A 25,491-nucleotide genomic window follows, 5' to 3' on the forward strand; every position below is an offset into this window, starting at 1 on the left:
GGTTCTAGTCTCATTTCCAGCTGCCCACACAAAGCTCAAACATGTGGGCAGATGGAGACGAGAGTAAGGTCTTCCCAGAGGCTAACGTGAGTGCTGCAATTTGCGGATGGGGCAAGAATTGCTCAGTCTAGCTACATCTCGGGAAGACAAATCCTTTACTCTTTCTATTACGTTCAATTGCTTGGGTCCTAATCTAGTCACCATATTTGCATTACATTAAACAATTTAGTGAACATATTTCATATGCACAATATACACTAGTTTACATAGTTACTAAACTACCCATATAGTTCACATTTAAACCTACTTATTACACATTTTGGGAAAATAATGTTAACAAAGTTGAGTGCAGTCCTATGGTTCCTCCTAGTCTTGGTGCCTAGCGACTCCCATAAGGAGGGAACTGCCCCCTCTGAGGTGCTTGTCCACGACCATATCCCGCAGCTACTGTAGATTGGTCCTGGTAGCTGGCAGTATATGGGGTAGTCGGTGCACCATAACCATATCCTGCAGCAGCTGCTGTTGTTGCTTGTCCATATTGGTCTGTAGTACCTGAGTAGTTGGCACGAGGTGTGCCGTAATTTGCTGCCTGTTCTTGTCCATAATTAGGGAGCTGTTCTTGACCTGGGGATATCGGGGAGGAGGGATCATGTAATGCTACTTGACACTAAGATAAGGTGCTCACTTTGTCGTGGATTGCTGTATGCGTCATATCCGTATGTCTGCTGTTGTGTGTAGGGCTGAGTCTGCTGGTATGGCTGTTGTTGCCCACCATAAGAAGTAGGCTGTCCATAAGTGGAATTGTAACCAACACCTAATGTAATGTCACATGTATTTCACTGGGGTAGTGACAAACACAACTACTAGTGTTTGGAATATAAACACCACAAGTTTTGTCTTGTGGCACTTATACAAGGTGTTCCTGCATTGGTATATACAATTTTCAAATTTCTTTGTTATTTCAATATTATCCAGAATGGATTACTTTTAAAAATTATGGTGAGTAGTTTTAGAATTAAGTACTAGACAATAGGAATGAAGAGCAAAGAAATTCGTTTGTACAGCAACTATACTGAAAAATAAACTGGAATTGGGATTTGGCTTAAAATGTTCACCATGGATTAGCAAAAGGTATAGTTCTAGCCATGTGTTCACTCGCGCATGCAAATATGAAAGTGTTTGAAATGAAGGAGCGACTACAATCTTCCTTCAATCTACTGCATCATAAGTAAACACATGTGACACTCTCCATTCCCTTGGGGCTACAAGAACAAAACAAACTCTTTACGAGCAGACAAATAAGATGGTACAGTGGACCCTCGGTTATCTGAACCCCTTTGTTTTCAGACAATGATAAAAGTGTTCAGATAAGTGAATTGTTCGGATAACTGAAGCCCATACATTTATATACAGAGCTCCATTGAAATACTCTAATAGAACGTACACCCATACTTAAAATACTCTAATAGAACAGTCATTTCCAATTTCGGATAAACGAGGGTACGGATAACCGAGGGTCTACTGTATATTGATTCAATTAAAATTTTTTTTCTAGCAGGCGTATGTTAATTTTTGTTTATTATTAGAAAGTATACTTGTGTATATCATTGAGGAGGTCACAAGTAGTTGATGTAGCTGAACTAACCACACCAGTGAGTGCGTGGCATACGACTACTAGTAGTTGGTCAGTACAGTCATGTTATGTTAGCCCAATATGACACCCCTAATGTCTCATGTGAGCTGACAACGGGGCAACACCTCAATGGGCTGGGGACAAGGGGACACAGTGATAGGGATGCCACAATAAAGAATTTTTATTATGTCACGGCATTCAAGTTACAATTTAACATTAGCAGTTACAATTCACTATCGCAATATTATTATAGGTACAGAAATGTTAAACAAGCTGATTTAGCTGTTTTATAACTACTTAGGTTCATGCTTGAGCTAGAAAAAGCCTAGCATAACACAAATGATCTTTAACTGGGATGTCATGGAATTATTGAGGCATCCCTGCACTGACACACTACACTACATACATTACATACACATTGACACACTACACTAGATACAACTCACCAAAGTTCCCATATCCTGGTTGTTGTTGTTGGTAACTAGCAACAGGATTATAAAAACCCTGTGTGTTATAGGCGGCTACAACACAATCACATTGATAACTGTTGTCATAGTAGTAATACTATACCTGCACTATTGTTGTATGTCTGTTGAGGGTACCTCTGAGCTGCAGCTCCCATGCCATATGGAGAGCCTCCTTGTACACTTGACTGAGCACTAGACATACGAGGCTCTGCCTTCTTTGCTTCAACCTACCAAAATATTAGAATATAGAGTATATATGTGACCAAATCTGCAAGAAACCCACATGTTCATGCATGTTTCAAATTACATTTTCTTTGTCTACATAGCCAAAGAAATGGTCAACCAAAGTTTCAGCCCTAAAAGCCAAGAGCATTAGAAGCACTGCTACAACGTGCTAACAGCAGAAAAATCACTTTGTACAGTGATAATATGGAAAATAAACTACAGGTGCTTAATACAACAGCTATAATTTATGAATGCAGTTTTGCACGGAGATGTATCTTTCACCACTATGCCAACTGAGTAAGTTGTTTCCTATGACCAGGGCAAAGGTGAAAAGACAAGAGTGAACTACATGTCTACCATAACAAAAACTAACACTCATATTATCCATCTCCTTGGGAGCACTAACACGTAACAACTCTTGCTTTGAGGAATACAATGATACCAAGGTTTTTGAAGATATAGTATGTTCACGTTGAGCTGAACCCTCAAAAACATTTAATAACTCATGGATGCAATTACACACGATCTTGAAATTTGGCTCATTTGTAGTACTGCTTGACCCGCTAAAAATGTTTCAAAATCTTTTTGTTCAAATGTTTGACATAATATTACAAAATTTTCACAATACATTTCCTATGGTGAAGCCATATAAGTACATTGTCCATTACAGCCCTTTCCCGAACTTGTAATGGAGCCAAACCGTATATGTCTGTTGTTGACACCTTTGCTATTACCAATAATCATCTGGTTGGCTGAAATGTTAACTCTGTTGAGAAAAAATCCACTTTTAATTTTTAGCTGTTTTTCAGGATTCAGCTCAACATGAACATACTATACCACCTTCCCTTCATTGCAAAGAAAGCATTCAAAAATACGGAGTTTACAATTTTTCACTTCATTGTGTTTAATCCATTACCCATTCTATGGTAAAAATTGGGGATTCTTGCACATGTGTGATTGAAAGTAAGATGCATTCGAAAATATTTTGCACTGAAATAATTTCTGGCATTTTGCAAATGGAGTTAGCATACCAAGAATTTCCATTACTATCCAGTTATGCAAAAAAAAACCTAAATTTATACAATTAAAAGGAAAATTAGGAATTTAAAGTTGGATTAGAGATTGTGCAAATTGAAATGACAAAAAGTAGTGGAACAAAATGAATAGCTAAAAAGTGGCGAAACAAAGAAGGTTGACTATGCCTGCAGATATACTAGTGGACAGTATATCTGCAGGCATAGTCAACCTTCCTTGTTTCACCACTTTTTATCTTTTCCTTTGTTTCACTACATTTTTTTTCGTTAATTCCTAATCCAACTTAAAATTCCTTTTACTGTTTGTTTACCTTATTAATAATATAATTATGACAAATGAACCAGCACACATACTGCATTGAAAGAATGGCACCAGAAATGCCATAAAAGTAATTTTACGTCAGAACACGTGCTCCAACAATCAATTTCGTAATGGCAAGGGGAAAGGATGTGGTTATTACACTTTATTTTCAGCTACTCCACCCATTACACAGCGCTACAAATGAAGAACAGTACGAGAAGTGTCTCTGTAATCAATCCAGTCACTACAGAAAATACGGACCAGCATAGCCACAGAAGCCACATCATGCTACCGTGAATCGACACCTTGCATTGTCAGTAAAAAGAACTGGAAGACAAAGGAGGACAAAGGCAAGTCCATGATGCTTGTGTTGTCATACTGAGGTTGGCAAAAAGGCACATCTCGGGATGAAGCTATGTTGAACAGTGAAGAAATCAAGCCCGTAGCCTTATTCATTGTCAAGTTATGCTTAGCTGGAGGCATCAGTTAGTTAGTTAGTCAACTTCTATTAAATAGAAAATTTTAAATTCCATGAAGGTTAGAGTTGGCCTGAAGACATTATTGGGCTTGGCTGTGCCTAACCAATGCTGCCAAATTGCCATGAAGGGAAATTGAGGCTGGTTTAGGGTGATATTATTGGTTGGAAAAGCCCGGTTCTTCATGATCCCTAATATACAGTACTACCGTACTGTATGATAAATAGTTCATCTGTTTATCCACAGCTCTATTAACTTTACAAGCGGATTTTTGGTGGGCCTTAGAGATGATGTTTCTTTGGATGGATTCACCTTTTTACATTAGTGCCTATCACTTTGGACAAACTGTACTACAAACTTTAAGCTTACATGCTAGGCTCAACATAAGAATTGCAAAACATTTCCTATAGTAATTGATCAGCAGTATCAGTTATGATACTCTGTCCAGTTTCACAGCTCTACTTATCCAGACAACCATGTGCTTATAGCATCAGATACTCTAGATCAACAAAACAACAGTTCTGCAGTATAATAAGTTTGACGAACAGTTATTATTACCGATGAAATTTTTGACAAGTATATATTGGAAGTGAAACAGACTCAAAAAGTTGAATTTTTGTGAAAGAGATAGCTGATAGATTACTTGCAATAATTGCTGTTTTTGAAGCATTGCTTACCGAGTCCTAATAGTAACTAACAAAAGTTCTTGACAACACCCACACACTAGTACACATACCGATTTTCCATTGATAGTGTGGAATCGTGCGTTAGATAGTTTTTCCACTGTGTCCTCCGAATCAAAACCAACAAACCCAAACCCTACAGAGAACATGTGTGACAATATTAAACTATCACTTTGATTACACAGTGACAAAGAAGCACTCAATTAGAAGTCACATTGACTACTTCACAGGTAGACATACCTTTCATCCTGTCGGTAGCCTTATCGTACTTTAATTCTACATCTGTTACCTAGAAACAGAACTGTACACACAGCAAACATGCAAACTACAGTCACTTACTGTACCAAATTGTGAGAAATAAGTTCTTATATCCTCCTCAGTGGTTGTTTGACTTACTCCTCCTATAAATATTTTCTTTACTCTACCACTAAAATTAGAACCTGAAGAACGTGAAGTAGCCGGCTTGGGGTCAATTTGTTTACTATCAAGCATATGTTTCTCTGCACAAACTGAACCAACAAGACCGGGGTCCTTGAATGTGACAAATCCAAACCCTCTTGGCTTCTTTGTGACTGGGTCCACCATAATCACGGCATCAGTCACATCGCCAAACTTTGCGAAATAATTTATTAAACCCTCTGGTGAGCATTAATCAGAAATGACAACTATAAGAAGTCCACAAACAAGCCGCTCACCTTTCGTTGTCTCCCAGCTCAGCCCGCCAACAAATACTTTCCTACAAAACAACACCACCAAGTAAGCAGGAGAGTATACTGGTTACTCGTCGGCTTACCCAGGCTCTACTTCTACTTGTTTAGCCTTATCCATTACAGAAAACGATCAGTTGATGAAAGAATAAAGTGTTACACACAAACAAGTAGTTACCTAGTTACTATAGGCTGTTATTAAGTAGGATTAGCTAGATTACACTTAGCTACTACCCTAACTACCGACTACCACTGTATCGCGGTTTAGAAGTCCATCACGTGATCATGCGACCCTTTACTCAAACATAAACCGCCAACGAGCTGGATGCCAAGCCATTTCGCGAGCCATGAGAGGACGACTAATATTATCTAGAGATGTAGTGAGTCGTTATAATGGCGGAATTGTTTCTTGTTCAAGTATGCAAGATTTCTGTCAGCGGAAACCTCATACGTGCAGGCGTTCATAAACATACAGTCGCTCGATCTGCACGTGTCAAAGGGGACTTTCTATGTGTGGAGCTCGCCAGTACGCATTTGTAATACCAAAACCCACAATCAAAACATGTAGAAATGAATGATAATTATGAATTTTAACATGAACAAGTTGTGGTATTGCGGTTTACAGGAGTTTCTGGTTCAATATGTTGTCCTACTACATTTACATTTTGTGGTATCTCAGTCCAACACTCAGTGGAGTCTTCTAATAAGCCAGCACCAATGACCTGTAATAAACCACAACAACTGATAGTTAAGTTAATCACATGTTCACTACCATATCATGGTTTTCTCGCTACTGTATAGCAGGAAAGTTTGGTGGCGGTATTTCACCAAACTAAAACCCTTTTGTTTAGTATAAATCTGTACGTTAAACAGTAGTGCTGAGCAGTATACCAAGTACTAGGTAAACCACAGTATCTTTTAGATATCATCTAATTCTTAATACTATGGATTTAAAAAAAAAAAAACAGTTTCACTGTTTGTATGAAAAGTGTACATATGGACTAGTGTATACTAATATACTGCAATCGAATTGCCAACACAATTCTGTCTTGAACAAAAGTGTTTAGAAACTGTACTTTTGTATCTGGAGGTCTAAAATGCCATCTAACTAAGGCATACTGATAATGTAGTTCGTATACCGCAATATGGTAACGTCTATGAAATATTAAACACCAAATTTGCCCTATCATGACAAATTCTTACTATAACTACAGTATTGTGCTCATAGTTACAATACCAAAATTACATTACTAATTGAGTGGTGTCTGGTTACTAGATAGCTAATAACTATAGTGTCATGAGCATGTGCTGTTTAACAACAGACTGGAAATTACGGTAGTCTAGACAGGTTAGTGTATCAAATGTTCCACATGATCACACAGTGTAAATATCACAATAGATGCCATGGTACTCTACAATCGTGTGGTATACAGATTTTATAAACATCATATTGAAATAAAAATTATTCTGCTATCACACATCCCTACTAAATTACTGGGTCAAAGCAGTTATGTAAATCCTAGATATCCTGAACAAAATCCAGATACCGTACAGTACTTTATTGTGAACTTGTTTTATTAGTACTTTAGAATAGAAACCATAACAATCAAATGAAAGTTTGTAGTATTATTAAATATGGAAGTTATGTATCAAGGAAAGTTTAACAAAATTATTAGAAACTATCTTGATGGCTTCAAATTACTATCCGGAAAAAACAAATTAGTAGCAGCTTCAAGTATTAGCAGTGTTTATCAATCAAGCATTCTACCTCCTGGGAATTCCCCAGAACTATCAACAATATGTTTTTGTTGATTTATTTGCCAGGATAAAGGCATTGTGCCCAGCAAAACAGGCATAGTTATATATGTAAAGTGAACAAACAATTGTGTGAAAGAAGTAGAGATACTCCAATAGAACAGTCACTAACATTGTGAAATTTCCTAACTGAACAAGTACACATCTTTTGAGCTTGAGAATCTCTTAAATGGCGAGAAATTTAGACCAAGCACAATGCAATATAACTGAAGAAAAGGAATACCGGTAACTCGAGAGTCTTTTTCCAGTATACAATTAGGTGTATCTTCTGTATTTACTGACTGCTCATTAGAGTGTTTGAACCATTGCATTATTTGGATGGTAGCCATATGGGATACACCCAAGTGGGTTTCAAAGCCTATCCCATACCATAAATGGAACATTACGATTTAAAACCTCCATGATAGGAGGCATGTTTATACTGATTTCTCAATATGATGCACAACCAGTTAGAATGACAATGCCATACTCTAATAAAACAGTCAAATGTCAACTACCCTAATAGAACAGTCACTCAGGGTATTAATTATATCTGGTATCTACATGCAATGAAATATTGTCATACATATTGCATGGAACAACACTAAAACACATGGAAGTCACAAGACATGTCACTACTACCACAATATGATTATAACATACATTTTCCACAAGACACTCAACAGCCTCATTGAGTCCTGTGCCTTTCTTGGCAGATGTTTTGTACCAGTTACACAACTGTAACTCCTCACACAGTTTAGTCCCATCAGGAGTGATCACTTGTAGGTCACTCTGTGGACAAAGGTACAACACACAGCAGTAACTAGTGAAGTGACATAACCATGTTTGTTACAACGTCCAATTTCCATCCTATAAAAGAAGGGTGAATGTCAGAAAATTATACAGACAATAGGAATGACAACAAACTACACTTGTGATGCTTTGAAAACATACTTTTACCCGATTCAGTGAACTGTACTTGTACTGTAATATGCTCTTACTACCCTCCAAACTTTGAAGAGAATAAAAGCTTATGGCATAAGAAGATAAAGAAAAATACAAAGAATAAGACATATAGTGAAGATGTATAATTCAGTGATGGCTACTCAAATTTGGCATGAAAGTGTCCTCCCTGAGGGAGTTTTCACTGATAAAACGGTTTGTTTGTTTGATGAGCCATTAACAAGCTACACACTGTATATGAAAATCACCTTTGGTTCCTGTTTTTTTTTCTTTCAAAAACTGAACCACAGGAGTAGGGATTAAGTGATACTGTGACCCTCTGGGGGAAAATGTGAAAGTGGGGGACTCTACAGTATGGGTGAAGTGGATGCCCAATCTTTCTGTCCACATATGCTACCTTGTTAGCTAGTAGTACAGTTGGTAATGGTCGCCCATCCTTCATCATCACCGTAGTAGAAGCATCTTTCCACCATCTCTTAACTGAGTCCTGTGACTTTGGCTGACTAACATCATACACTAATAACAAGCCAACTGCATCTCTATAGTACACACTGGGTACACTGCTGTGTTTCTCCATGCCTGCAGCAAGAGAATAATTATGTTATAGTGATAAAATTTTTTGTTACCGTGAGTGTCCCAGAAATGTAGCTCATAACATGCTCCCTTGTACTGCACATGTTTGGCCATCCATTCATCAGATATACGCTGGTGGAATTAAGGAGTTGATTTGAGCAAACTGATCAAGAAAAAGCTACTACTTATACCACTCTATGGTCACTCATCGCCTACCATGTTAAAGAGGACAGGTGCTTGGGTAAACACTTGCAGCTTATAGTTTATATAAAACTAAACAACCACAATAGGATACAGGTTTCGTTTCACTAGTACTAAACCTTCCTGTACAGTACCGGATGATAAAACTAGTCTTGCCCACATCGTGATCTCCGAGAACAATGATCTTCAATTTGCCAGCAACTACCTACTAGCATGACAACAAGCTCTTATCATGTTTTCCTAACCAACCTCTGATTCCTGTACAATAGGTTCCCGCCTGACTTGTTCAGTTCTGACAGCTGATTGCTGACGGTAAAATACAGGTTGCTCTGGTTCTACTGGTCCTGGGAATGTCACCTTTTCCATTCTCTTGCTGTAAGCTAATTGCATCTCATCGGCTAGTTCAGCATAAGTTGGACTACCCAGCCAGTGTAGCAATCCTAAGATCAGGTCTAGTCCCTTCTTACCCTTTATACAACTAGTACCAGTGAGAATATATTCCATTTTGTCCTTCCTGGTTCCATTGCCTTTATCAAGCTCCCTCGCTTCGTTAACTCTCAACTGATTATGAAGGTAGTTCTTCGCGCGGCCAGGGTCTAACTTGAGGAGGTTAGACTGGAATTCATTAAGTGTTTGAGTGGCTGAGAAGTTCGCCTCGTCCCTTATCACCAAATCGTGTTCACTTCTAACACTATGAGATGAGAGAGGGTCCGGCCGTCTTCTGATGTACTGCACAGAAGCCATAGTAGCCAGTTTTGGAGATAACAGCCCCAACAATCTTCTAGGGAAACACCCTTGTACAGGCTCTGCCTTTTGGTGTCACCCTGTCTCTTTTGACAAATCAGTTAGATAAATAAATAAACAAGAGGCGGGTTTGCATATTAAGCATGCGAAGCCGCGAACGTTGTTGTAGCAACTGTTTAACTTAAAATAAAGTCTCAAGTTCCTATTTGTTAGGATAGGTAATCCAAAGGCTGCAGTAACTTACATGTTGCTGTCAGATCTTCAGTGCATGACGATAATTATCTATGGTATGCAGTGTTGGAAGTAACGCGTTACTTATGTAACGCGTTACGTAATATTATTACTTTTGTGAATTGTGGTAGCTAAGTAATATAACGCAAGTTACTTTGCTTACAAATGTAACGCGTTACCTAAGTAATACAGTTACTGTAACGAGTCTAATATTACGTAATATTATTACTACAAGTAACGAAGTTACTAATTTCATTAGTTATTCTCTGAGTAACGCCTAGCCAAAACGAAGTAACGAAGCCTACTGAATGAAGCCTATTCACTAGCTTCTTACTTATAATCAAGATTTGCACATTGTCCAACAACGCAATCATGTCACGTGATAAAGTGGTAGTTTCACACGTGACAGCTTAAGGCTGTGGACACAAAGTAATATAATACGTAATATTATTATAGTTACTTTATTTTATGGGTAATATGTAACTGTAACTAAATAGTTCAGTTGCAAGTAAGATGTAACTAGTTACTTTTACAGAGTAACTTGCCCAACATTGATGGTATGATGAGCTTTCTAATTCGCAAAAAAATAAACCACACATAAACTAGGAAGTCACGTGTTATAAACATGGCTGATACGGAACGGTCAGGTTTGCTATCCTCAGGGCACGCCAGCCCCACGTCTGATCATGAACTAGTTGAGAAGACCAACAAAGATGAAGAAGGGTCCGAACGGAACGAAAAGGTTACCGTGACGTGTTAAAAGAGAAATTGCTAATATTAATTAACACAGAAAACCTTTTCATCTGGTGTCGGGTTGGTGTTATCCTGCCTAGGCTCAGTTGTTGGTACTGGCAATATATGGCGCTATCCAAGGATAGTCGCTTTACACGCTGGAGGAGGCGGTTAGTACAATGGTACCTCATTAGTTGATTAATTACCCACTCTAATTGTAGGCGCACTAGTTTTCCTTATAGTATGGAGTTGTTTCCTATGGATCTGGTCCATTCCACTAATCCTCATTGAATATGCTACCGGTCGCTACTTCAGATTGGGAGCTGTAGAGTCTGCATATAAATTGGCTGGTCCTTCATTTCGTTTCATAGGAGCCTGGATAGTGTTTGTATCTAATGCTATAGGGTAAGTTATGTGTGATCAAGTGGTTGTTATTAAGTCATGTACACTATAGCTGCTACTACTCCGTACTATTGGGATATTGTATGTATTATTTTGTGTATCACATCTTCAATGAGCTACCCACAACCCTAAATGAGTCTCAAAGGACATGGGACTACATGCATGTAAGCTGCACTACTTTATAATCTCCAGAGGAGGTTAATCACACATGTCATGGCCCTATGATGTGAGATTATGCAATCAAGTACCAGGTTTTAAGGCTTACAGAGAAGGCTCTGGGTTATACACAATCCATCCTTAGGGGTGTTGATTTCAGCATTTCTTTGAGGTCACAAGAGAGATGATGACACATGACTAACCTCCACTGCTAAATTGTGATGTGATAATTTTACATTATCTCTTACAGAATAACAGTTGGCCTGTTCCATGTCACTTTGTGTCAGTGGTAGTTGCAGCAACATCTGTCTCCATGGGTGTGTCTTCAATAGAGCCATTGAATAAAGTTGTTGTGCCTGCATTACTAATATTATTATTGTTCAGTTTTTACTGGGGCCTCTTCCTGCCATATGCTCATGTCGGTATTGAACACTTCTTTACACCCAATTGGAGTGAGTGACCAAGTAGTGATTATGTGTGTGTTTACTTGATTGCCACGTGTGTATACATGGTACTTGAGTGTCGTGTGTGTATGTGTATACTGTAGGTTCAATCAGTGAGTCAAAGTTATGGCTGGATGCTATCACACAGAATGCTTGGGACACTGGTGAGTGTAATATTAGTGTGATGCCTTGCAGTTTTAAGGGAAAATCAATGCCTCTCTAATACAGAATATACTTTAAATAATTACTAGGGATCCAAGCGATAAAAAGTAATGAAGCAAGAGATAATGATGCTGCCACAGCATAGCTCAATGGGATAACCCTACATGTTACAACAATTATTTTGTTCGATGCCAATGTAGGAATTTCCACCAAGCTATTTTTATAATACCATCATTCATCTCTTGTTTTACTACTTATTATCACTTGGATCCCTACTTTAATAGTTTGTTTGGTTGTTGTTGTTTTTTTGTTATAGCATACAGTTATACATGTGTGACTGTTCTATTAGGTGACTGCTGTATTAGAGTATCTCTAGTCAGCCTAGCTTCCCCTGCATGTCACTTTCATTGTACTAGCATGATGAATGCAGTTAGATTGATAATAAGGGGGTATGGTCATTGTGATCAAGTAAATAGAGGTGTGGTCTCCATCAGTAATGGGCATAGTCTTGAATCTATCGTAATTCATGAAGTTACGGGTATCTAATGAGCATAAGCATAGATCCTTTACACCCCGGGATAGGAATCTGGCTGTTTTTCACACTTCCATCTGCACCTCCGTCGATACCTTTCTATTATAAATGCCAATATCTAATAATTTCTGCTAGCGCTACCGTACCTTTAGAGTTATGTCTCAACCAGCCTCACAGTTAGCCGTAAGAACGCCAGAAGTAGCGAACTGTTACCTCTTGGAAGTTTGCACGCAAGTATTGCAAGGACCACGGTTTAGTTCAGACTTGGATAGCTCTTGTTTCTTTCGTACAGCAGCAACAAAAGTGATACAACAAGAAGGCATGGCTAAGAGATTTTTGTTTAAACTACAGCAAAAATTGGAAGTTCTGTTTGGAAACAGCATAAATCTATCAAAGCTATGGCCTGCTTTCAATAAATTTTCTATTAGTGATCAGCTGGAAAAAGATTGGAAGGAATTTTGTATTAGTATAGAATTAGAAACAAATCCATTATTTTGGCAATATGTGACTGAAGAAATTTTCAAGAAAATGCTGCATACAAAACTGCAATCTTTACAGCAATCTTCAAGTGCAACTTCCCAAGATTCACGTCACAGTACAGAAACTTTGGAACCGACTTTTGAGGAAAGGAACGCAACAAACTCCACTCCAAGCTTGTTTCAAAGAAGAGCTATGTTGATGCTCAATTGCTTCTCCAGTCAGACAGTCCAACTGGCCTGGAGTCAACACAGTGGACTGAAGCTATAGATCGTGGTGGCTTAATACACATCATTGAAATGTTTTACCAGTGCCTGATAGCTATTGAGCAGGTGTGCAAATGTGTGTTAGTTGGAGATGTTAGTCAATTGACTGACATTAGAACACTGGTTGTGGATAAAGCATTATCAGATGTAGATGTCCGATTCTACTGGGACTTTGCGATGGGATTGACTGCTGTAGAAATCAGCGATGACCTATTGAAAATGGTTGTAGATTTATTTACTTCAGTTCGCAGCCATGCATTTACATGGAAAAGTACAAACAGTGCAACAAAAAAGGAACTCAGAAATCTAAAGCTTTGAGAGAAAAAACTGTTTTAACAAATCATGCATGTATTTTATAATATTAGCTAATGTATCACTTCTTTTTTATTCTCTTCTGTTTACATTTTTGCAGAGGTGCACCAATTTCAGCAAAAGTAGCTTTCCTCTGCAATTCCCAGTGATTGATTTCACATTAATGTCCCCAACAACTCTTAGTGCTTGTGTGTTAGTAAAAACTTCATGTGGGTTATCATTTGTTCCCCCCCTTTGCCGTTGTCGGCCAAATAGCTTTTCCAAGGGGTCCTGGCCCAGCTTTTCTCTTAGAACAATATAATTCAGTACATGCAACACACCTGTGATTGAAATTCCGTTAGGTCGCTTAATAGATTCTGCTGTTTCTGCTGATCACTGTAGCCCTGTCTAGCCTCCACTGATTCCTTCCAGTTCTTCATGTAAGATGTGAAGTCATCACTAAGCCACTGTGCCAATGATATACATTATAATTACTAATAAACAAGCAGATGTATACCTTCAGTCGAAAGTCATCCTTCTCAATATATCGCTCTTGTCTTTGCTTGCTTCCCCTCATCACAGTTGTCAACATTTAGACAGTCAAAAAATTTGTCACACATCAATGAAGGTAGCAGTAGCCTGAGCATCTGGTCCACCTGTCAACTTGATGGCATTAGATACAGTTCCACTGAGTACCTAATAAAGTACTAGAATCAACAACTATACCAACATGTTATACATACCTGGGAAGCAAGATGTACCCTCATCTTTGAAAAAGATGTGAGACAGATATGTTCGTACTTGAGTTTGTGGACCATTGTAATTTTAGGACCTGCTCCCATATCCCGATTGTATAAATCGACAACATACTTCCAGCTGATGTCCTGTCCTGAACACTATAACAACAAAAATATTTTAGGTATATACACATAATCAATTATACAAATGTCCTGAACACTATAACAAATGTATTTTAGGTACACATAATCACTTACCCATAGCAGCCTTGATGCAAAACAATTTCTAATTTTCTTGATTAAGTGCTGGTATCTCCATTAGTAGCAACAGTGCCACCGGTAGGAGCAGCAGTTCCATCAGTAGCAGCAACAGTTCTATTGGTAGCAGCAACAGTGCCATTGGTAGCAGTAACAGTTCCATTGGAAGCAGCAACAGTGCCATCGGTAGCAGCAATAGTTCCATGGGAAGCAGCAACAGTGTCATTTGACAGTGCCATTGGTAGCAGCAACAGTGCCATCGGTAGCAGCAAAAAACAGTGCCATTGGTAGCTGCAACAGTGCCATCGGTAGCAGCAACAGTGCCATCGATAGCAGCAAAACAGTGCCATTGGTAGCTGCAACAGTGCCATTGGTAGCAGCAACAGTGCCATTGGTAGCAGCAATAGTTCCATGGGAAGCAGCAACAGTGTCATTGACAGTGCCATTGGTAGCAGCAACAGTGCCATCAGTAGTAGCAAAACAGTGCCATCGGTAGCGGCAACAGTGCCATCAGTAACAGCAACAGTTCCATTGGAAGCAGCAACAGTGCCATTGGTAACAGCAACAGTTCCATTGGAAGCAGCAGCAGTGCCATCAGTAACAGCAACAGTTCCATTGGTAACAGCAACAGTACTACTGGTAGTTGCATTTGTAGCAACAGTGCCACTGCAGATAGTTGCAGCAACAGCCTTACAATTCCATCAGTAGTAACAGTGGCATCTCTAGATAGAGTGAATCCAGTTTTGCCATTCTTGTCAGCTAGCCTGGATTTTCTTTTCTTCTTATACCTCTTTACAGAAGAAAGCTTCAGCCTCTGTCCTCCCATTGAGCTAAAACATATCACAGAAGGATGCATAGTAATCATTATCTAGATGTTTTACACAAATTGTAAATATATATTACCCCTGCGCGTTATATCAGGTGCAGATTACAATTAATACATTAGTAACTGAACTTTAACGGACTTTTTCTCTCTTCAGTGGACAGCAGGCATGATGGCTTTACTTCAGTTCGACTAACAAAGGATTGGTAAGTACACAAAACAAGTTATAAGCTAAAACAACGTTGTTTCAGGTCGCTAGAGCTACCCAAAGTTACCACATCACTGAAGCGGCAAGTCTCAAACGTCTGCCACTAAACAAGAAATGGACATATAGTGATGCTGGTTCGATTACTTGTATCAAGGTATACTTATATACTGAATTTGACGTTCATATAGTGAACGATTTGAGACTTACAGCTAGCCAAACTTTTCAGTCGCACGGGTCACTCAGTGAGTTCTGTCGCTGCTATTGCCTCCAGAATCGCCCAATTGCCTTGTTCGCGATAGGTAACAAGATTACTGCAGCAAGTGGCCCAAAATTCACAATAGAACAATGGCTCAACTTTTCGCCGCCCGGTCAACACCAATTAATAAACGGTGCAGATAGTTTAGCACAAAGTACAGTAAATATGCTGAGATTCCTATCCCAGGGGTGTAAAGGATCTATGGTGTAAGCAATTTTAATAAGTTTGTGGCATCTAAATAATTATCCTGCTCAAGGAAAGTGTTGATAGGGAAAATTAACTCCTCAATATGGTTTCATTGCATGAAGATAAAAGGAAAGACAAGGCACAGAGGGCACACACTTGTTGGAACCCCGAAGGGCACATGGCAGAAAGTTTTGGTGATTTTTCAAAATTCTATATCCGGCCACCTGTAAGTGTTTTCTTGCTGTATTTGATGTTAGATGGACTAGTATTATTCTGTAAAGGTGATTTTCGTCATGTAAGATGTCTCTAGGATGATTTTTAAAAGGCAGAATTTTAGGCGGCACATGCCACTTTTGGGGGGAGCCCTTCTTAAACAGTACACTGTTTGATATTTATAATTTAATTCACACCAATTAACTAAATGTCACCTTGCAATATCCTTACCAATCTGGTGTAATTTTGGGAGAGGTTCCTGGCGTTTATTTAGTATAGTGTGCTTTTATTTCATAAAGGATAACATTTTGATGTTGAAATTATTGAAATTTTTGAAATTTTTTATCCTTCATGGTAGTAAAACTTTTAACCAACTGTAAAAGTTGTCTAAATTTTAATCACATCAAAATTTTGTACCATATATTATGCAATTTTAAAAATTTGCTGCCCTTGTAATCTGGTTTCTACAGGGGCTGCACTGGGGGCATTTTTGACGTACTCTATTTTCATGACAAGAAGGAATGGCGTCGTACGGATTGGTACAATGACCCCAGTGGCTAACAATCTTGTTAGCTTAATGTGTGGCTTGCTGGTGTTCTCATGTGTGTTCTCTGTATTGATACAAGAAGGTTATAGTGATGATCGTATTCTTGAGGTGATCAGAGAGAATGGACCTGCTAACACTGGCCTCACATTTTTATGGTATGGCTACTGTAAGCAGTTAATGTTGTAATGGTTCCCCCATAGGATGCCACTACTGTACAGCAATATGACTGGTGGACGAGTTATGTGTGCTTTATTTTTCCTGTGTCTAACTCTAGCCGGTATCAGTTCTCTAGTGTCCATATTGGAGATTGCTGTCCATGTCTTGAATGACTTCGGCTGTGAGTAAATTTGCATAATAATTGTGCAATGCATTCAACAAACACACTGTGCTAACCCTTTAAGGAGCATAAGCCACTATAGTGGCAATATTTTATTTTTAAATGCATAATGTTTAACCAACAACTGTTTTCATAACCGACATGTTATATACAGTACTTACAAATATCAATAATACAACAGTTAGTACTGTTTCTCCACATGTTTCATGGTCTTCTTTGTCTGGATTCAGTTGAAAATCCATCCTCAATTGGCTAGAATCGCCATCAGCTCACTCAAACGCTTTGCTCGTGGTGATGACAACAAGGCGACTAATCTTGAGGGACTTGCTGAAAGCAGCACTGCTTGAACCATATCCTTGTAGACTGATGGAAACACTTTCCTCACAAGTAGAGTCCACAGAGTTTACAAACCATCTTCTTCTCTAAAATATTACACAAATTTGCACCTCTGTTTTTAAACCATTGTAACTTGGTGAAGGAGCATCAGAATCGGTAAAACTTGGACACCATTTTATTCTTTGTGATGTCAGCATTCTGAACATCTTAATTGCAAGTCTGTGTGACCTTCTGTATATGAGTTATCTATTGATCAATATCAACAGCCACTATAATGGCTTATGCGGATACAGTGAATACGTTTGTAAAGTTTTATGTGGCTTTAAGGGTTAAGTGACACCTCAGGTTGTCCGAAGAAGCAATGGTTGACATATTATATCAGTTCTCTATCATCAGTAGAGATTTACACAGTGTGTTGTACAAACATACTGGAGGTAGTTAGATACTTTCCCCATGCAAAGGATTCAGTAAATGTGTTCACTATTGCATTGCTTGTTTACAGTACGGCGAGTGCCTGCCACAATCTTGGTGGGCACACTAAACTTCACCATCGGATTAGCATCAGCCCTGAATATTGACATCCTTGTTAACCAGGTAAGGACACCATGCCAGTGTGTAGGACTATCATGCTATTGTGTGTAGGACTCAGTGTGGGGATATGCCTTACTACTCAATGGAATATTTCTGGTGTTTGCAGTGTATCGGTTTGGAGCAGAGAAACTACGCACTGAGGCTGTTAATGAAGTACGTGTGACAATGTGTGATGTGTTGGGTGTCATGATGTGGTTTGTAGTATGGGATTGGAGATTGGAGACTTCCACGATTATGGGTGTATGTGATCTAGTAAGTCAAGTAATAATAACCACATGCACCCCTCCCAGTTTGCTACTTCTCCTTTAGAGGAGGTTGGTCATCAAACATCTTTTGATCTCATAGCTCAGCCTAATATCAATACCAAGTATTATGTGAATTGTGTTTCAAAACCAAATGTGACTAGGTTTCAATGCCTATAGTTATACTGTCAATACATCTTAGGATTAACCCATGATCAACCACCCCCCTTCTTCTGCTGGTGACCCCTTAACAGTGTTTATGTTATACCCCCATGTAGTACACTTACTCCCTTACAAGCAGTTGGCATCATCATATGGTACATTGTCAATGAGATAATTAACAATCATGAGGAGAAATGGTACAAGTACTCAAGGGGAAGCCTCATAATGGTGTTAACACAGGTAACCATAGTTACATGTGCACTGGAAAGAATTACTTGATATCATAGTGGGTGGCAGCTGCTTTGATTCTGATGGGTTTAAACTGGTGGATGAAGCCAATTCAGTATCATCCTAATAATCCCGACTCTTGTTTCACTCGTTTCATCAAGATCTTTATCAGATTAGATGCTGTGAGGCCACCTGGCTATCGACCTGACCCATTCACCATCTCACCAGGTGCCACTGATGATGAATTCGAAGGCACCACAGAATATTATCAGCTAACAAGATCTGACCCACTTAGCAAGTCTAACAAGGCTCCTTTTGATGAGGAGGAAATTGAACTGTGACTTGTTACTAATTCTATTTTTATATATAACAAAAGTGCTCTAATGATTGAGGTAGTGGCACATTAACGTAGTGTAGTGCACAACTTCATGGCCAGTTGCTACTAGTCAACTGGATTTAACATTAGGGCCTCTAACACACAAAGGGAACAAATTGAAATAAACATAAATAATATATATTAAGTGTCTTGAGATTATGTTGAGTCATTACTGTCCAGTGCAAATGATGGTTCTAGTGAAGGATGAGTGTCAGCACTGTAAGGGAATAATGAGTAGTCTTGAAATGAGTGAATGTCTTCCAAGTCCAATGAAGGAGGTAATGTCACTAATGATTCGGTAAGCATTTCTAGAGGTGATGTAATCTTCTCCATGAAACAGTGAGCAGCTGGGAAACGATTTATCACATCACTGCCTTGTTCCAAGATGTCATTATTTGCTGCTTCCATTTCTGCTGGCAATTTAAGCTGAACAGCAGAATCTTGCTCTTTTCTTTTGGACTCTGCTCTAATCTTTCTCTTTTGCTCACGATTTCTGTCCTTCTCTCGTTGCCGATACTGAGGGTCTTGTCGCTTCATTCTCATTCTTAACTTTGCCTTCTCCCTGTCTGCTTCTAAATATTCTTTATCAGTTTTACGCAAGTAACGTTTTCTCTCCCGGTCTATATATCTCTTTTTCTCCTTTCTTCGTTCTTGTAATTGTCTACTGGGGTCTTCATCAATGTCACTCTGCATACCTGGCCAAATGATATTGGTACTATCCAGTTGCATTTTACAAGAGTCTTTACTACCACTACTGCTGCTTGTGAACAAACTCTGACAAGGAGCAATTTCATCTGTAGCTGTTTGAGCAGAGTCACTCTCCTCTGAGTCAGAGGCATAATGTTGATCTAAACAATCAGACATCACAACAGATATTACCATGCTCTAGTTACCTGTGTAAGTAGCGGGCTCGTCCAGTATCATCACCTCACTAGTAGGGACCACTGATGTAAACAAGGTAGTATCATTGGGTGGTAAGTTAAGAAATTGCATAGCAAAGTCAACATCTGTGGAGGCCTGAGTGGTCACCACTTCGCCTACCCCAGCACAAGAGTACACCCCACTGGTAGTTGTTGGAGGTCCACTAAATAATGACGGCACCTCCTCAAATACGTTACTCTGTCCTTGAATGCTTTCTTCTTTTTCTGCTGAGTTCACCTCGCTGGACTGGCCAGATCCCGCCCTCCCCCTCTGCCTTGGGTTGGGTAGAATACGACCAGCTTCAGAAGCGTCCATCACGTGGGCTATAAATAGAATGGATGTTCGTCGAATCCACAAATTAACAATAAACGAAACTGTAAGAATACTTTGTAACCATGGCAATCTTTTAAGCTGCCAGATCTATGCATGATAAGAGAGAGAGACATGTATAAGGTGTTAAACTTTCCTTCCCATTTTACGTTGGAATTAGTACCGAGATTAGTACCTAGAAAGTGCATCCATAAGTAATTTACGCGCTTGTTGTTAAGCGTATAGGTGCGCGTAACCTTAAGCAAGAAGACGATGTTGCCGAGTATTGGGATAATAGGTAACCTGCATAGTATCTTGTAAAGTTATTATAATGATGTATAGGTGTTTGTATTGAAACGAGATTACTGGTGCCATTATTGAGAGCAGCTGGCTACCATGTACACGGTGTGTGGGATAAGAGTTATGACATTTGTAAACGTTTCGCAGAGGAGTTCAGCATTTCCTTTTATACTGCAGACCTGAAGGATCTGTTGGTTGATCCCAAAGTGGAACTAGTATATGTTGGTGCTCAGCCTAGCACACATGCTGAAATAGCCGTCAAAGCTTTGTCAGCTGGTAAACATGTGATTTGCCAGCAACCCCCTTCCATACTTAAAGCTGGAGTAGAGAAAATGGTCTCTCTGTCATGCTACTACTCACAACTACTTGGTTCCCTAGAGAGTCACATGCGATTCCTCCCAATATTCACCAAAATGAGGGAATTGTTGTTATCTGGGTACTGTGGTAACCCTCAAGCTGCCGAGGTGCACCTGCAGATTGGATCTCTAATTGGAACAGAGGCTTATGGCTGGAAGTGTGATAGTGAAATGGGAGGAGGGGTACTAAACATCGTTGGTTCTCACATTGTCGATATATTAAATTTCCTAACTGGTCAGAAAGCCACAGAAGTGTCAGGGTTTCTCAGCACCTTTGTACATAACACACCTCGTATCCAAGGATACCGGTCGATCACAAGTGATGACTTCTGCACATTTCAGATGAAGTGTACCAGGGGAATGTGTGTTAGTGTAGTTATCAGTGCTCTAGTGCAAGGAGAGGGCAAAATGGAACTGTCTGTTACAGGGAGTCTTGGACGATTGCGTGTTGTTAGTGGAGATTTGTGGGGCTTGAAGTTTGGAGGGAAAGAAGAGAAGATTTTGAGCCTTCAGCAGGAGCAAGTAAACATTGGCGACATCAGGAAGTGGACTCATTTAAACATGGGTTTCTATCAGACATTTGTAATTGGCACGAGATTTATGATCGAAGCTCTCCGTGATGTGTTTGACCATTCCACAGGACAAATGGTTCCAAGACACACTTGGAAACATTACTCCTTATCAGCCACATTTGAAGACGGCCTATATATCCGTACTGTGTTGGATGCCATCAGACAATCACACGAGACCAAACAGTGGGTCAGGATCGAGTTAGACAAGAGTTCGGAAAGTCTCAGTTACCCCTTCTGGACTGGAGCATCCCTGGTGGCGGCAGACAGTGATAAACCATCGCCTAAACTGTACAGACCATTATCATATGCTATGTAATTAGTAATTACACATGTAATTACAGCTCAGATTACACAAAACATGGGCTGGGAGTGGAGGTTGTTCTTTCCAGCTGGGGCGCTTGATGTGTGGCAATTGCTAAATCAGAAGCAGTCACTATTTGCTGTCTCGCACAAGAGAACTGACGTGTACGTGTTGTGTACAGAAACGGTATCTGTCAAATTCCGTCATGGCGAGTCGCTTGAATTCAAAATCAGAGAAAAGCGACACGAATGTGGGGCTGAATTGTGGAGCAAGATAGAGTTTCACGATGTCTCGTTACGAAAATTGTCAGAGGAGAAGTTGAAATCACTAACAGTCGAGAAGCTGGAGACAGTAGCTAGAAGTTATGGTCAGGACATGCAGCCGGTGTTCACGCAAGCGATAGAATGTCTACGAGGAAACCGGAGGTGTGTTGAAGTGAGCAAGAGCAGAAGAAACGGTTACTACAGTGGAGTGCAGTTTGAACAAACCGACATCACTATAGATACACAGACCTGGCAGAGCATATGTTTTGAAGGGAGGTTGGAGAAGATTGTTGAACTGGTGACCTTACTAGCAAACACACATAGTACTATTACAAGTCATGTGCCAAAAGGCTACCCTGAATTCTTACTAAATGTAGAATAGCTATTGATAATAAAACTGTCTATCTCCAAATGTTATTGAATAACGTAGTTCATCAAAGTATTCATAGCCAGTCACAGACACTGCTTCAAACTGATTATCTGAGGAAGTAAGTGTCTTCATAACGTCCCTGACACCACTGATGTACCGGCCCCATACAGTATATTTCAACTGCTGTGGGTGACCCAGCTCCTCAAATACTGCTGCAAACTTGGTCTCTCTGTTACTGTCCATGTAAGAAGTGAAAGAAGTCAGGACACTTGTGGCACTGTTTTGTATAATACGATCAAACAACTCATGCGAAGTAAGATTATAGAGTGAACACCAGGACTCTTTTTCTTCAGCGTAGATACTACTGATGGAGTAGTCATCATTCTTTAACACTGTGAAACTTTGCGCTTTCAGCTTGTATCCTCTTCTCTGTAGTCTTATTATTCTAGTCTCGTATTCAGCCAGTGTGTCATTCCAGTAGACCAAGTGTTTAGTCATTCTTTTATTTTGCTTCGTGAATATCACAGAATACACCACCTGTCTACGACGTAGTCTTTGTGTAATACATGTTATGACATATCGTCTTTTAATAGTATTGTAATATCTCAATAATTCGGTACCATTCATCTCCATGATATATTGAGACTCATCCAGTGATAAATTAGACAGTACCAAGTTGTACCTAGTTTTTAGTCTCCCAGTAGGACTGAAATAAGAAAATGATTGAATGAATTTCAAGTAGTAACTCTGGTTAGCCCACTGCTCTACTGTGTATTGTACATTATCACTAGCTACCTGTTATAGTGGATGAATTAGGGATAACACAAACAGTACACTACAAACCCTCAGGAACAAGACAGTGTCATAATTCTCTGTTAGCGGGTTGGTCCTGATAGCCGGAACTTGTGGAGGGATGAATGGTATCTTGATAGGTTGAGCTGTATATACTATAGAAAAATGACTGCTCTATTAGAGTAGGTAGCTTACCTAGTGCATTCTCTCCAGCTACATGTCTAGTGTACTTCAGCCAAAATCCTTTACCAGCTAGAGAATTATCACTTACAAACACTACTATCATTGTGTTTGTACGAGAACGAAATTTTCTCTTCAAGGTAAGACTCCTCATTCCAGTTAAGTGGGCTAATGTGTGGTTGCCATCAATTATTGTCAGGTAGTCATTCTCTGCTAGATCAAATTCTTTAATAACAATCTTCACATCTTCTTTAGCTTGTGCAAGTATCTGCCATGTGCAGTTTAAACTGTTGGGATAATTCTCAGGATATGCTGGAGACAGGATACTCCCTCGCACTTCATATATCCTCCTGCCACCACAACCACCTTAAAGTACACCATCTACACTAATCTACATATAGCTAAACACCTGGTATTCAAATAAATGTCTAACACCTAATGCAAAATAATACCACGACAGCAGGTAAACACCTGGTCCCATTTTAGTCACCAGAGGTAGAGATAAACATTAACACCAGGTCTAAATGCCTAGTACAATCTTTTAACAATTCTGTGCAATGCCATAAATGATGGAAATGAAAAGCATCTTATACCACACAAGTTCAATTGGAGTGTGGCCTCATATAAACTTGGCCTCGCATAGTGTTGCCTGGTACCTGGGGAGAAAAGAAATGCATACATACCCGGCAACAATTCGAACAAATATAGCAGCTAATGATATTTCAATAGATAGATAATTCTCTATTCTAATATAGGGTGTTGGGTTACTAAAATGGCTAACAACTTGACAGTTTTCACCAGTTTCAGTCACAACACGCAATACATTTCACCTTCAACAGTGACAAGCTTGGTTGGTTCATTTATGAAGTTGTGTGACACACCATCTACAGCCAGGTTGACTGCTCCATCAAGAGAGTCATCCAACACTTTCTTGTACAATTGCAGAGCAGTAAGAAGAGGTTCCCTCTCCAGATAAAGAGCCAGCACTCCCGTGACCAGGCCACTAGCCATGCTAGTCCCAGACCTAGTCCTACAACAATTGTTACACTGGTGGCTAGCACCTAACACATAATCTGCTGGTGCAAATATGTCAACACACTTCCCAAGGTTAGTAGCTGGCTTCCTAAGCCATGGAGTATCATCAATTGTGGTCCCAGCCACAGTAAGCACGTGACGACTACTAGCTGGTGAGTATGTACAGGCATCTACATTGCCATTTCCTGCGGCTACCACCACAGGAATACCCTCATTATACAGGGTCTCCATCATATTATCAACAGCATCAAATTGGACCGATGCCAGTGACAAGTTAATTACTGAAGGGCGTCCATTTTGAGATATTCTCCTAGCTACAAACTCCAATGCAGAAAGTAGGTGACTGGAATAACCTTGGTTGTAACAGTTCAACACTCGAATGCTATATAACGTTACTCTCTTTGCTACGCCATAAGTCACTCCTCCAACTAAGCTAGCTACATGAGTTCCATGTCCATGACAATCCGTCCCATTCCCAGGCTCAGTTTCAAAAGCGACCATGTCAAAGCCTCCAAATGATGCTCTCCCTTCGAACTCATCGTGATCATATTTGATGCCAGAGTCCATTACATACACATCCACACCATCTCCTGTGCCTGTCGGCTGATAATGTTGGTCAAGTGGTAGAGAAGTCTGGTCCAGTCTGTCAAGAGCCCAAGACAGGTAGGTGGATGAAGCACCTTCTATGACTTGATCTTCTTCAACATAAGACACCTCCTCCATCTCCTTAATCTGTAATAATAAAGTGTCACTTTGAATAATACTACAATCATTAGATTGTTTACCTTATCTACAGCTCCTTTGCTGGCTGTTACTATCAACATTTTAGACAATGTGTCCAGTACATCATGTACCTTACATTGGACGTCTGGTAGTGAAGGATCTCTGTCAGCTTCTCTTATAGTAGAGACTAGTTCGTCCACGTCCTGCTTTGTAAGCTCGTCTCGCAGAACAACAATGTGTCTCGTTTGAGCGTAACTTATGAGAGAGAGATATAACACTATTAACAGTCTGGTTATCATCATGGTATCCAGCTAACTGCCCCATCACTTGTGGTTGGTAGTTAAAATACGTTACAGGAGAAAACGTGATCTCATAA

The 25,491-nt window shown here is 39.6% G+C and overlaps 7 protein-coding genes and 1 long non-coding RNA gene across 11 annotated transcripts; 3 read left to right on the forward strand and 5 right to left on the reverse strand.

Annotated features, from left to right (window-relative positions):
• Positions 1-216: 216 nt before the first annotated feature.
• On the reverse strand, positions 217-5,820 carry LOC136250058 (RNA-binding protein Musashi homolog 2-like). The gene is made up of 9 exons (XM_066042218.1): positions 5,613-5,820; positions 5,515-5,555; positions 5,159-5,457; positions 5,060-5,108; positions 4,873-4,955; positions 2,204-2,327; positions 2,080-2,154; positions 686-814; positions 217-624 (listed from the first exon to the last, which is right to left on the reverse strand). The coding sequence occupies exons 1-9, from the start codon at positions 5,645-5,647 to the stop codon at positions 380-382; spliced, it is 1,080 nt and encodes a 359-aa protein (XP_065898290.1). The 5' UTR covers positions 5,648-5,820; the 3' UTR covers positions 217-379.
• Positions 5,821-6,089: 269 nt separating this feature from the next.
• Positions 6,090-10,134, reverse strand: LOC136250055 (uncharacterized). Of its 4 annotated transcripts, XR_010698427.1 has the most exons (7): positions 9,307-10,134; positions 9,152-9,262; positions 8,910-8,988; positions 8,681-8,862; positions 8,532-8,630; positions 7,984-8,190; positions 6,228-6,248 (listed from the first exon to the last, which is right to left on the reverse strand). XR_010698427.1 is itself a non-coding variant. In XM_066042214.1 (6 exons), exons 1-6 carry the CDS (start codon positions 9,799-9,801, stop codon positions 6,117-6,119), a joined length of 1,128 nt encoding a protein of 375 aa, XP_065898286.1. In that variant the 5' UTR covers positions 9,802-10,112; the 3' UTR covers positions 6,090-6,116. The 4 variants fall into 4 exon arrangements, 2 of the variants coding, with proteins under 2 accessions (XP_065898286.1, XP_065898287.1); XM_066042214.1 differs by lacking the exon at positions 8,532-8,630 and having other exon boundaries at positions 6,090-6,248; positions 7,984-8,112; positions 9,307-10,112; XM_066042215.1 differs by lacking the exons at positions 6,228-6,248; positions 8,532-8,630 and adding an exon at positions 6,265-6,468 and having other exon boundaries at positions 7,984-8,112; positions 9,307-10,121.
• Positions 10,135-10,615: 481 nt separating this feature from the next.
• Positions 10,616-18,984, forward strand: LOC136250047 (uncharacterized sodium-dependent transporter HI_0736-like). Its single transcript, XM_066042203.1, has 13 exons — positions 10,616-10,774; positions 10,823-10,934; positions 10,986-11,169; positions 11,219-11,330; positions 11,573-11,774; positions 11,870-11,929; positions 16,645-16,876; positions 16,922-17,058; positions 17,897-17,988; positions 18,037-18,138; positions 18,188-18,237; positions 18,506-18,629; positions 18,677-18,984. The coding sequence occupies exons 1-13, from the start codon at positions 10,658-10,660 to the stop codon at positions 18,956-18,958; spliced, it is 1,806 nt and encodes a 601-aa protein (XP_065898275.1). The 5' UTR covers positions 10,616-10,657; the 3' UTR covers positions 18,959-18,984.
• Positions 13,527-14,302, reverse strand: LOC136250073 (uncharacterized). Its single transcript, XR_010698432.1, has 3 exons — positions 14,237-14,302; positions 14,011-14,189; positions 13,527-13,960 (listed from the first exon to the last, which is right to left on the reverse strand). It is a non-coding gene; the product is annotated as an uncharacterized lncRNA (long non-coding RNA).
• On the forward strand, positions 14,373-15,462 carry LOC136251589 (spore coat protein SP96-like). Its single transcript, XM_066044050.1, has 3 exons — positions 14,373-14,412; positions 14,535-14,775; positions 14,821-15,462. Exons 1-3 carry the CDS (start codon positions 14,373-14,375, stop codon positions 15,194-15,196), a joined length of 657 nt encoding a protein of 218 aa, XP_065900122.1. The 3' UTR covers positions 15,197-15,462.
• Positions 18,985-19,104: 120 nt separating the features above from the next.
• LOC136250061 (uncharacterized) lies at positions 19,105-20,280 on the reverse strand. The gene is made up of 2 exons (XM_066042221.1): positions 19,887-20,280; positions 19,105-19,841 (listed from the first exon to the last, which is right to left on the reverse strand). The coding sequence occupies exons 1-2, from the start codon at positions 20,227-20,229 to the stop codon at positions 19,150-19,152; spliced, it is 1,035 nt and encodes a 344-aa protein (XP_065898293.1). The 5' UTR covers positions 20,230-20,280; the 3' UTR covers positions 19,105-19,149.
• Positions 20,281-20,305: 25 nt separating this feature from the next.
• LOC136250053 (glucose-fructose oxidoreductase domain-containing protein 2-like) lies at positions 20,306-21,808 on the forward strand. The gene is made up of 2 exons (XM_066042212.1): positions 20,306-20,521; positions 20,566-21,808. Exons 1-2 carry the CDS (start codon positions 20,497-20,499, stop codon positions 21,765-21,767), a joined length of 1,227 nt encoding a protein of 408 aa, XP_065898284.1. The 5' UTR covers positions 20,306-20,496; the 3' UTR covers positions 21,768-21,808.
• A 484-nt stretch (positions 21,809-22,292) lies between these two features.
• LOC136250042 (uncharacterized) lies at positions 22,293-25,476 on the reverse strand. The gene is made up of 5 exons (XM_066042198.1): positions 25,178-25,476; positions 24,188-25,124; positions 23,373-23,723; positions 23,229-23,323; positions 22,293-23,180 (listed from the first exon to the last, which is right to left on the reverse strand). Exons 1-5 carry the CDS (start codon positions 25,415-25,417, stop codon positions 22,398-22,400), a joined length of 2,406 nt encoding a protein of 801 aa, XP_065898270.1. The 5' UTR covers positions 25,418-25,476; the 3' UTR covers positions 22,293-22,397.
• Between the last annotated feature and the right edge of the window lie 15 nt (positions 25,477-25,491).

This window comes from Dysidea avara, chromosome 3 (assembly GCF_963678975.1).
Source record: "Dysidea avara chromosome 3, odDysAvar1.4, whole genome shotgun sequence".
NCBI classification, from domain to species: domain Eukaryota; kingdom Metazoa; phylum Porifera; class Demospongiae; order Dictyoceratida; family Dysideidae; genus Dysidea; species Dysidea avara.